The sequence below is a fragment of the Camponotus vicinus genome, unplaced genomic scaffold (genome assembly GCF_025532165.1).
Source record: "Camponotus vicinus isolate PSW18456_S1 unplaced genomic scaffold, iyCamVici1.0 SCAF_10, whole genome shotgun sequence".
In the NCBI taxonomy this organism is placed as follows: Eukaryota; Metazoa; Arthropoda; class Insecta; order Hymenoptera; family Formicidae; genus Camponotus; species Camponotus vicinus.
This window is the reverse complement of record NW_028141946.1, coordinates 12,064,376-12,077,246: the sequence shown is the minus strand read 5'-3', so window position 1 is coordinate 12,077,246 and position 12,871 is coordinate 12,064,376. Positions and strand designations below refer to the sequence as shown.

Here is a 12,871-nt window from a genome sequence, read left to right as displayed (position 1 = left end):
CAAAATAAGAGACTTGCAAACCCAAGCCCAGCAAAATCTCATACGCGCTAAGGAAAGGAACAAGAAATACTATGACCGCCGCTTAAACCCGCAACAACTCCAAATAGGAATGTACGTGTTTTTATTAAAAGAGCCACGAAAAGGAAAGCTCGCCGATCAATACACGGGACCACATGAGGTCGTTGAATTATTACCCCCCAGTAATATTAAACTTAAAATAGGAAATCAGAACCGGATTGTCCATATAGATAAAATAAAGTTATCCCATTGTCAGCCAGGATAAATTACTAACTTTGAATTTTCTGTTGCAGATGCTTTGGCACAAAGAGCCAATTCGACCTAGGCCTGCTTCATCATTAATACAGCAAATAAAGCAGTCATTCTTATTTGCACACTGCGTGCATGTAGTGGGAGCCATCTGCCTAGCAGACGATACTAATTTGTGCAACACATGCTGCACAAAAATCCGCACGCATATCGTCCATGAACAATACCGACCGATGAAAAGACCTTTTCATCAACAGTCACGTCGCCAGAGACGAATCCTGTGCCAATTGCAGTGCGGGAGTGATAAAAACACAGCCCATAGACAATTGTATTTCATGCGTCATAACTGCCAGTGAGTAATTGCGCCTCCTTGAAAGTACTTCGACACAAGTCAACGAACTCAAGTGCCCCCTAGTACTTAACGTATACGATCGACCTTCCATATTTTAAGGTATGCCTTACACTGGCACAGCATGTTGTGTAGAAATCAAGGGACACCGCGATCCCACTCTAAGCACTCTTGTTACGTCCCCAGTTCCTCAGGACTGGTCTGGAAGTCTTACTTTCCCAGTTGGACGCAATTAATCTCTCAATTTGTTTTAGGGCAACCTGCTAGGCCGGCTATACCCTGGGACGCCGAGAGATTGAAGGTCTGTTGTGCTTGTAGAGAGGACTCAGGAGGGAGTGAGAAAAATATGCGTTTTTTATATAAGGTTTTTTTATTTATTTCCCTTTCTCTTTGATAAATATTATTTGTTTATTAAATTTAGTACATAATAATTGTGAGTTTATTCCTCACGAGAGTAACCATACATTTCTGGGAGAGGATACGAATATTCGATATCGATAATTGCAATAGGTATCTCGGTTTCTATTTGGGGAATCTCTAAGGGTGCGAAAGGGTCTAGATCCTCGTAAGTTACTGGTGAATAGCTTGGGGGAGGATAGAAATCGCCTTCTTCTATATGGCGAATAATTCTACTGGTTTGGTATTACTGGATTTGGCGCTATCTCAGCGTTTCGCTCTTCGGCTTCCAAAATAAAGTCGCTCAGTTCTTCAGGAAAATCCTCTGTTGTTTCTGGGATGGTGTAGTGATTCTCCGTAGGTGGTGTTATTGAAGCGAAGATATCTGGGTGTCGAGGGGTTCCTGGACTTGTATATTTTCTTCGGTTTCAGGAATCGGAGGGGGAACCGGATCGTTAGACGTTAAAAGATCTATGTCTATGATTTCGGTGGTTTGCGTTATGATTTCATTGTTAAGCGAAATGAGAGTATGCGGTAAGTGCTGTGCACGTCTATTCCGGCGTATATGACGAGAGGTTGCGCGAATGGAATGTTCGCGTCGAGTACTTGGGGTTGAGCGTCGCACGCGGACCATCTGTTAATTACATAGATTGGTAACAATTTATTTAATTAAATAAAGGTGGAATAATATTGTATAAGGACTCGACGTTACTTACGTTGATCAACACCTGTTAAATGAAAAGAAAAAGGCCCTGCTTTAATATTTATTGAGTGAAAGATAATTATTATCCTCAGAATAAGGAGAAAAAGTAGACAGATTCAGTTATCAGAGTTTTATTGCGGCTAATGTATAGTCGGAGAAGAGTATTATGTTAAAAATGGATTACCGACCCGGGGTAATTATCGACTCACAAAAATTACCGACCGATGGTAATGTAGATTTCTGTTTTACCGACCGATGGTAATGTAGATTTCTGTTTTTACCGACCGATGGTAATATCGGTCTCTGAATTACCGACTGATGGTAAGTTATCGACTGCTGGCAATGAAGAAGCTATTTTTCATATGATTTCGTTAAATTATTACGTTAGTTTTTTATTTTAAATTTCGATTTGAATATCTAGAGTTGGCTTGCTGAAAATCGAAGAGGCTTGAGGAGGAATAAGGAGATAGGATACTTTAATATTGTATCCGTCTGTCAAACGTCTGGCTTAGTATTAACCTTAAAATGTCAGGTTATAATTAATAAAATGTACTAAAATGATAATTGAAATTATCGGAAGCTAAGCCAGTATATCATAACTACGCGAATCCCTGGGATGTGTCTCATATCTTGAAATCAAGGCTAGATTCAATCTGACGTTTGCGTCAACCAGCTACAAAATTAAAAGACAATCTCATAATAATTGCCAATTAACCGGTCCGAAATTGTATCTTTGCCTAATCAAACGTCGATTGACAGGACACTTGGTCAACAGCTCCAAGTCAAAAGGAAGTTTCCCTCAGGATAATTGCCCTTTTACAGTGCCGCCTTGGGTTCGCCCTGCCAAAGCAGTTTCGCACTCGCTCACTGTCAATCGAGTCGTCTTATCAAGAAGACATGTCCCAGTAAAAGTCTTTCAAGTTCGAGATTAAATTGATTGAGTGCTGGGAAGGATTTACTTGTCAATGTCTATCCGTCTGCTGATTTAGTTTCATTAAGTCAATATTAATTCATTATGCTATACTAAATCAGAGCTCAAATTCTATGATTCGACCTGTCCTTAAAGAGTGCGTCCCGTGCTTTTTCGAGTAGTTTCGATGTACAAGACGTCACGTCACAACGGCTCAGAATTCAAAAGGAAATCTCCCGAAAGAAAGTTCCTTCCGAAAGCGGCAGAGGAATAGCTTGGCTACTCAATATACATTAAGTGACTACTCTAAGGCGACATTTCACTCTTGTGGTTTAAACCAAAGACCGGTTGAACACTCAATAATTCAATAAAATCAAAAGATAATTATATTTGAAATAAAGTTTTAAGATTTAAATCAATGGAGAGTAGGGATGCGGAAATGTGGATTGTTGAAGATATAGATTCCCGAATTGAAACTATTATGCAGTTTAATCTTGTTAGTATTGAGTTGAAATGAAATTGAATTAAGACTTTAGATGAACGACATTTATCTAAATATTTACCAAGAGCTGCTGTATTTTAATGTGTGGATGCTGCTTCCTTCCACTGGATGCCGTCTACCGCGGTGATGGCTCAGGAAGAGGGTTGCAGTCAGGTAATGAAGTCTCTTGGTGTGTAAAGATGATTCCTCTCTGCTGGAGACCGACTGCCTCGGCGAGGTCCCTGAAGAGAGGTCGGGAGCCGTTGGAGAATAAGTGGCAGAAGACCCAGATTGTAAACTTGAAGACACTTTATTTTAAAGTATACTTGAATATAATATAATATTTGACGGCTCAGATGTACGGGGGTGTCTTCTCGAGAGCGTAGGGTCAAATGCGAGGAGGACCGCTCTGCACGCGTTTATATAGTCGTTGGTCCCGATTTTGCACACGGACCCAATGGTGGAGGATGCACGCTGATGTGAAGGGCAGTCGATCTGTGATTGGTTCCCTCTGACGTGCTTGGATGCGCGCGCCTCGAAAGATGCTTCGTTGTCAATAGGTGATTGGTTTCCTCTGACGTGCTGGGCGCGTTTCGGACCATGATTGGCTTTCCGTGACGTGCTGGATGCGCGCGCCTCGGAAGATGCGCGTGCCTCAGGTATGGGCGGCGCGGTCGCTTATTGGTTCCCTTCTCCGGGCTGTATGCGGGCGCCGCTGGGCGTTGCCGCAGGGAGTGGGCGTAACTTGAGTTGTAGATGGCGCGACTCTTCTGATTTAGAGTGGGGGTGACGGAGCGGTCAGTATAGAATCGACTATACTGGTTACATTGTCTTTTGACATATAATTTTTATAATAATTATTTGACTATCAGAATTTCTTGCAGTTCACATGCATATATTTTCTAATGTAGAATTTTAAGCTCTAACTGTAGAAATGTCAACGGAGTTTCTAGCATGCTCCGTTCAAAAGTTCATTTTTATTCCTCTGTTTGTTATAAAAAATGCTTTTAAAAATTATTAATAAATTCTAATATCATAATTATTATAATTACAATTATTTTAACATATGAAAATATATATATATTTATGATTACGCGGTGGGATATATATATATGTATATATATATATATATATATATATATACCCAGACAGCACAAAACGTCCTCAGGATCATCCTGAATATGTCCAGGACATCCTGGGAGATTTATAGGACATTTTAAATTTTCCTGAATATGTCCAGAACATCCTGGGAGATTTATAGGACATTTTAAATTTTTGTACAAATATTTATATAAAGATTTAATGTGCATATATGATTACTTTTAGTTATATAAAATATTTAATTTAATTTTAATCGTCAATATATATATAAATATCCCATAAAGATCTATATTTTTTCCTTAAATACTGTGTAGTCTAATTAAAAATACTTGTATAATAATATAATTTAATAAGAACCTGCAAAATTATTTGCAGTTTACTTTAATATAGAATATTTATAGAATATTTGCATATATAAATATAATTTTATTATGTCCCATAAATATCCATAGGCCATCCATTAGAAATGCACTGGATGCTTACTGGTTACTCACTGGATATATATTATATCAGCACAGATCTTCGAAAAACGTTCAGAGGACATTCAGAGGATATCCAGAGGACATCCAGAGACCATTCAAAGGACATCCAGAGGACATCCAAAAAATATCTTCTAGATGTCCTCTGAACGTCTTTCAAACATGTATGCTCCTGTTAAAGACTCAATCTTTTAATTTAATAAAAGCAAGAAAAATAATAAAAAAAATATTCTTATACATATATGAGCAACATATAACAAATATATATTAATTATATATATATATATATATATATATATATATATTTATCATATATTATATATGTTGTTCGTATATGTAAAAGAATATTTTGTTTTTTTATTGTAATTTGCTTTTATTTAATTGAAAGATTGATGATATATTTATATATTTTTTAAAATCAGTAAAACGTGTAAGAAATGCTTCAACTGTTGGATTTGCAAGTAACAAAGATATTGCGCATGCGCAGTATCTTAGCAACGAAAGTAATGAAATGAACGTTCCCGCTTTTTTATATCATTGTGTGCCTGATGATTGTGCTTAGCAGTGCCAGTGCTTCGATTGACAATTTTTTATTAATTGTGCCTGTTCAGTGTATAAGTTTATTTTCAAACATAATAATTTTTGTGAATCCTCAAGGAGGAATCAAAAGGTAAGATTATAACATTTACAGTTTTTTAGAAAAAAAGAAATAATATATAATTTAATATTTAAGGTTAAGATGCCATATCCTAACTATAAAAAAACGTTTCATACAATTAATTCTCCAACCCAGCGAAAAATAAGAAAATTAGAAGGTAATATAATTAATGAAACTTTAAATTCTAACATATCATCTAATAAATCAATATTATCTAATGAACCAACATCTGAAATTATTGAGAATGTTTTGGATATATCAATGGATGCAAATTTATCAAACGATAGTGATCTTGAGAAAATAAATCCTGCTTCAAGCAGCGAAAATGAAAACAATGAGTTTTTACCTTTATTAGAGCAAGAATTTTTGAATAATAATGATGATGATACAGATACTGAAAAAAGTGATTTTAAAAGATTTCTTGCCAGTTGGGCAGTTAAAGAAAACATTGCACAGGCATCATTACGTAGTCTTTTAAAAGGAATAAAACAATATACATGTGTTAAATGTCATCATGACATACCATCTGATCCTAGAACACTTTTGCGCACACCAAGAAGTACAAATATTAGAAATTGTGGTAGCGGAGAATATTATCATTTTGGTTTATTAAAGGCAATAGAAAATAGGTGTTCATCTCTTTCAACAAATTTAAGTAATATAAAAATAAGTATAAATATTGATGGACTACCATTAGCAAAGTCTTCGCAACAATTATGGCCAATTTTGGGTTCCGTAGTACAATCAAAACAAGTTTTTATTATTGGTGCATATTACGGTAGACAAAAACCTTCAAATTCACAAGAGTTTCTAAAAGAATTCATAGAAGAAGCAAAATTATTATGTAATGATGGAATTTTTATCAATAATAAACACATTAAATGTAGTATAGATTCAATAATATGTGATACTCCAGCCAAATCATTTATATTACAAATTAAAGGACATACTGGCTATTCGAGTTGCACTAAATGTATAACTGAAGGTGATTTCCGTTGTAATAAAGTTTGTTTTCCTGAAATAAATGCTTCATTGAGGACAGATCTAGATTTTAGATTAAAGACTGATGAAAATTTTCATATTGGAACCACAATTGTTGAAGAAATTCCAAATTTTGATCTTATAAATAATATACCATTAGATTACATGCATTTAGTTTGTCTAGGCGTTACGCGACGTTTATTATATTTATGGCTATTTGGCGATAACAGATTTCGTTTAGAAAATAGAAAGTGTCAAAGCATATCATTAAATTTAGAAAATATTTTTAAAAATAATGTACCATGTGAGTTTGTAAGAAAGCCTCGATCACTAACTTATGTGAAATTGTGGAAAGCAACAGAATATCGAGAACTGCTTTTATATACAGGACCTGTAGTTTTTAAAAATTTTCTTCGTAGAGATATATATGATCATTTTGTAACTTTACATGTAGCTATTAGAGTATTATGTTCCAATAAATTACAGGATTTATTTAATTATTGTCAAGAATTATTAGAACATTTCGTTACAGCATTTGCATTAATTTATGGTACACATAACGTTTCTTACAATGTACATGGTCTTATTCATCTTGTAAAAGATGTAAAAAAATTTGGTCCACTAGATAATTTTAGTGCGTTAAAATATGAAAATTATTTACAAACGTTAAAGAAACTATTAAAAAAATATGATAAACCTTTACAACAAATTGTAAGAAGATATTTTGAACATGAAAAAAATAAAGTAGCAGAAAAACTTATGACAAAAGAAACTAATCATTTTACAGTAGATTTGAAATCTATTCATACATTTGGTCCATTAATACATGGCTGTTGCAATCCACAATATAAAATAATAAGAAAAGAAAATATGACTTTACGTATAGATGTACAAGCTGATAGTTGTTGCGCATTAACTGATGGAACTATTGTGTTAATAGAAAACATAGCACATAATAAAGATCTAAATGTAGATGTAATTATAGGTCGAAAATTTTTATACAAGGAAGATTTTTACAACATTCCATGTTCCTCATCGTTATTACAAATATTTAGTGTACATAGTTTAGGTCAATTACAAATGTGGCCAATAAAAAATATTGATACAAAATATGTTAAATTACCACTATTAGAAAATAAATATGTAGTACTTCCATTGTTACATTAATAAATTGAATTTAAAAAAAAATATATATATATATATATATATATATATATAGATTTTAGTTATTGTAATTAGATAATGTATATTTAATATTTTAATATACTAATTTAACACTTATATATATTTTGTATGTTTAAACGGTATATTGTATATTAAATATATTTCTAAAATATATTTAATATATCTATTACTGCTAGTTTGGAGCTATGGAACAGTATGCCATAGCTGAGCCATAGTAGAGTTCATCGATGGACTGCAAATGATACCCTCTTCTTGGATAACCAAAAATAATAAATATGCATATTGGCCTACTTTTACATCAAACGAAAAATTTAGAAAAGCTGTGCAAAAATGTATTTCAAAGATGGACAATTGGCCGCAACATGAAATAAAAAGTATTTTAGCAACTGCAAGTAAGTACATACAAAAAGTAAATTAAATAATTACATTAATATACATAAATAATACGTTAATATAGATAATTAATTGTATTCTTATTTTGTTGCTCATTCAATATTCTTCAATATTAAAATAGTATTAAATATAGTATATGTTTGTAGCATAACTTATAGACAATTTTTCAAAAAATATTTTTACAAACTTATAATACTTACACTTTAGAGTATAATTGTTAAAGTAAAATATATAATTAAAAAGCATTTTTTTTATTTAAAAATATAAAAATTTTTAATTTTATATTTACTATTTGTTATATATAATTTTATTTTTTTAAGGTACATATGAAAAAGGAATTAAAAAATTAAAAAAAGCAGAATTTATATCAGATTTAAATTCTGAAAGTGAAGATAATGATACTTTAAAAAGGAGTAGAAAATATAGAGCCAAGACTGTTATGAAGTAGTGAAGAAAGTTTGAGTGAAGAGGAAAAACGTGTTCGTGTACCATCGTATCCAAAGGTTCCACACAAAAAAAATCTTGATAAACAGTCGTATGAAAATTCAACAATTAAAATGCCATTGAAAAGTTAGTAAAAAGATTTATAGCGTATATTAATATAGTAAAAATATTTATAATATATACATTACAATAATAATTTTACTTATCATTTATATAGATAAAAATGTATCAAAACTGACCGAATATGAAGATAACAATTCAAATATTAACCTAAACAAAACAAATGTAGAAACATTTTCTTCAATAAATAAAAATACAGGTAATCGATAAAAATATGTATAATAATTTTTACAACAATAATTTTTATAATAATTTTATTTTTAGTATCGCGCTTTCAGTATTTTTATATTTTTAGTATATTCAGTAAATTATTATATTTCAGTATTATTAAAATAGTTATAAAATAATTTCATTTTAATATTTCACATTTTTTGTTTTTTTATTCTTATAGGACGTGATTTTAATCAGAATTATGTCAAAGAAAAAGAGTTCAGCTCTGAAACTTATGAAACTGATTCTACAATTTGTAAGTATTAATTTGTATTATTTTGTAATGTAAATTTCCATGTATTCTATATCACATTTGTATGTATTATATATATTTTGTTTTAAAACGTATTTTTTATTATTTTATAATATATTATATACTATTTACAGCAACAACAGATTTTCAACGATATGTTGTACGAAAATTATTGGATATAGACTTCAAAATATCAACAGTACATGAGGAAGAGAAAAATATAAACACTAAATTAGATAGTATACAAAATCAAATCCAAACTTTTGTATTAGATGATGGAGTGAAAAACAAAGATGTTGAAGTAGATTACATGGAATTCTTTCCGTTACAAACATTAGAAGAGCTAGAAAAATTTGAACAACAATTAGTTGAGAATAAAATAAATCGTAAAGCATTGGTATGCGTATTTTGAAAAATAATCTTTAAAAATAATTGAATCGAAAAAATTACTTATTTATATTTTTAATTTCATTTATAATTATAATTATTTTATTTATTTATAAAAAAATTTATTATTTATTTCATTTTTAGATTACACAAGTGGCACGAATAGGTGGAACGGATGTTAAATCACTTACATTTAACATCTTACGTAGACTTCTGAGTGATTCAGTTGGAAGTTTATATAGCTACATTGGCGGAAAGAAAAAACATTCATTTTTCGATTTATATTTACGAAAAATTATATTTGGTAAATACAATTTCTATTTATTATTTATAATATTTAAACTACTAAAATAAGTACTTGAGATATTTTTCTGCACATAAAAAATATTGTTAACAAATTCAATTATTTTTTAAAGATTATTTAATTACATCAAATTGGATTTTTCAAAATTATTAAATATTTATTTATATACATATTTATGTATTACTGTATTTATTAATGTTTTATCATGTTTTTTACTCATTCTTATAATCTTACTTTGCTTTTTCAGTTCAGAGAATATTTTATTTTTTGTTAATATCTATTTTTAAATATTTTACTAAATATTTTTTTTTAATACTATTACCTTTTAACATATATTATAGGTGCTGTACGAATCTATTTTCCTGAGACTACCGAACAGAAGATATCAGAACCAATTAAATCCTGGTTAAGGCATGCAAGTGAGCGTAGCATGAAGAAAAAAAAGTATGCATGATATTTTTTATAAATTTTATTGAATAATAAAATAATATTATATATTATTTAAAGTTTTAAATTTGCTAAAAAATTTTGCTTAAAAATTCTAGCATGGATAAGAGAGCAGATACAGTTTCTACACAAGAAGATGAGGACCAAGCAGAAGAGATGACTTTAAATGAATTAACTGGTCCAAATATCTAAGAATAACGTCTATGGTCCAGATATTTGAGTCGTTGAAGAAACGATTGCTGGCTTTGAAAAAATTTGATATTTAATACACGAAGGCTTGATGACCGAGGTTACGTCCAACATTTCGTCCATCGATGGTGTTGATTATATCTTGACAAAAAAGCAAAAAGCAGTAGCTAAACTCGCGCTAGTAGTAAGCTTACTAGGCAGTAAACTTGGGCTGCGATCCGAAATGCACTCACAGTGCTGAAAGCATCGCTCTGTCCTCGTTTGATATTCGTTATGAAACAAAGACAGATGATGCTTACAGCGCTGTGAGTGCATTTTGGACCGCAGCCTTGGTGGTAGTAAATTTATTAACCAACGCAAGTTCTGCTTATCTGCTTTCTGCGTTTCTGCCAAAATGTGAATTCATCTTTATTCTTTTATATTCTATAAGAATATAAAAAACTAATGTAAAATGAGATTTCCTATTACTTTAAGATGCTAGTATTTTTATTTTATTTTATAGATATAGGTTCAGTTATTTTATAATAGCTATCGATTCAGTTATTTTATAATAGATATAGGTTCAGTTATTTTTCAATATTTTCTCAAATTAAAATAATATCTAATGCGAACAAATTTATAAGTTTTACATAATGCTTCATTATCAGTGCAAATGTTTGTTAGTTACTCAAAATGATTATATTTTGAAATATTATATTTTGTTATATTTAACATTCATTATATATTCTATATACAGGGTGTTTCATTTTAATCCGACCAGTCGAATATCTCGAAAACCAAGCCCGGGAGAGAAAAATATTTCACACAAAAGTTGTTTGGTTTCGAGGGGGCCATAAGATGGTATCATTGGTTTGACCTTGAAGAGTCATTTGAAGGTCACATGAAGGTCACTTCAATTTTTTTAAATGGAACACCCTATATATTTTTGCACATTCTTGTAGCTTATCTCGAGAGCTTTCCAAAACACTATAATTAAGTACCTTTTCGTTAAGTACTTTTTGAGTTATGAGGCTTAAAATAATTTCTTAATTTTACATAAACCGTAAAATATCTTGTAAAATATTCATTTTTCGATTATCTTACCTTAATACTTTTATGTACAAAATAATGAGAGGAATCAATTGGTGTAAAGAAAACACATAGTTGTTTTAAAGAAAAAATATGGAATTGTTAATTGCAAATTACATATTTTTTCTTCAAAACAACTATGTGTTTTCTTCACACCAATTGATTCCTCTCATTATTTTGTACACAAAAATATTAAGGTAAGATAAACGAAAAATGAATATTTTACAAGATATTTTACGGTTTATGTAAAATTAAGAAATTATTTCAAGCCTCATAACTCAAAAAGTACTTAATGAAAAAATACTTAATTATAGTGTTTTGGAAAGTTCTCGAGATAAGCTACAAGAATGTGCAAAAATATATAGGGTGTTCCATTTAAAAAAATTGAAGTGACCTTCACGTGACCTTCAAATGACCTCTTCAAGGTCAAACCAATGGTGCCATCTTATGGCCCCCAAAGAAACAAACAACTTTTGTGGGAAAATTTTTTCTCTGTCATGCTTTGCCAACGAGATAATTGCGATTATAGATTAAAATGACTCACCGTGTATATAACATATCTTATATAAATTATATTTATAGTGTATCAAAATTTAATTTTAATTATTCATTAAATTGCAGAATGTTTATTTCATTAAAAAGAATTTTGTTTTTATATGTTTCAACAAATTATATATGTGCATACGGAAAATATGCTCTTATATATACGTATATATGTGCGAAAATAAAATTAAAATTAGTTAAACAGAATTCATGTATGTGTAAGTCTAAATTTATCCTTAAATTATCCTATAAAGTACCTCAATAACATATTCAGGATGTATTATGGACGTTTAAAAAATTACAACGTCTTATGGATATCTTATGGACATTCGTAGGACTTTGAAGTAGGATGTCCTGAGGATATTTTTAGGCATAGCATGAGGCGCTCATTTGCTATTCCTCAGGACATCCTGAAAAAGTATGAGGAATATAACAGGATATCCTCTGCACATCCCGCAAAGAAAAGAGGATGTCCTTAGGATATCCAGAAGATATCCATGTGCTGTCTGGGATATATAAATAAGAATATAATTATTGTTAATAAAATTTTGTTTTAGCGTGCAATAATTTATTTTATGTTGCGGTAAGATAGTCAAAAGAGTAATATAAATTAATTTCATCTCATAGCGCAATAAAGTATTGCAGCTATTTTATATATGAATATAACTTTAATTCGCAGTGGAATAAATTAATGTGAATTAATTGTTTTAAATATTAGTAATAAATTATTGCAGCTATTTCATGCGGTGGAATATAAGTGAATATAATTTTAATTTACGGCGGAATAAAGACTATTAATTAATTATTTCAATAAGTTATGCAACAATTTTTATTCTTTGGATTTAATTTAATATTTATAACCGTTAGGTTCTTGAATTAATAAAAATTATTGCATATGCTTAATATTAATATTTAATAATAAATTCGTTTGTCTCTTAATAATAATATTCGTACGCAATAATATTCGAGCGGAATATTCCATAGCCTTGAGCTTGGAATGCGA

The 12,871-nt window shown here is 30.4% G+C and overlaps 1 protein-coding gene and 1 long non-coding RNA gene across 2 annotated transcripts; both read left to right on the top strand.

The window, feature by feature from the left end:
* Window positions 1-5,232: 5,232 nt before the first annotated feature.
* Window positions 5,233-7,714, top strand: LOC145960665 (uncharacterized). The gene is made up of 3 exons (XR_014435440.1): window positions 5,233-5,356; window positions 5,420-5,501; window positions 7,687-7,714. It is a non-coding gene; the product is annotated as an uncharacterized LOC145960665 (long non-coding RNA).
* A 637-nt stretch (window positions 7,715-8,351) lies between these two features.
* Window positions 8,352-10,971, top strand: LOC145960664 (uncharacterized). The gene is made up of 7 exons (XM_083080277.1): window positions 8,352-8,473; window positions 8,565-8,666; window positions 8,859-8,933; window positions 9,065-9,327; window positions 9,462-9,621; window positions 9,963-10,065; window positions 10,167-10,971. The coding sequence occupies exons 1-7, from the start codon at window positions 8,461-8,463 to the stop codon at window positions 10,258-10,260; spliced, it is 810 nt and encodes a 269-aa protein (XP_082936403.1). The 5' UTR covers window positions 8,352-8,460; the 3' UTR covers window positions 10,261-10,971.
* Window positions 10,972-12,871: the final 1,900 nt, after the last annotated feature.

Excerpts from the sequence above, each read along its gene's own strand:
- LOC145960664 (XM_083080277.1), top strand. Across the intron at positions 8,934-9,064 it reads TGAAACTGATTCTACAATTT|CAACAACAGATTTTCAACGA; the intron begins GTAAGTATTAAT and ends TACTATTTACAG. Across the intron at positions 9,328-9,461 it reads AAATAAATCGTAAAGCATTG|ATTACACAAGTGGCACGAAT; the intron begins GTATGCGTATTT and ends TTTCATTTTTAG.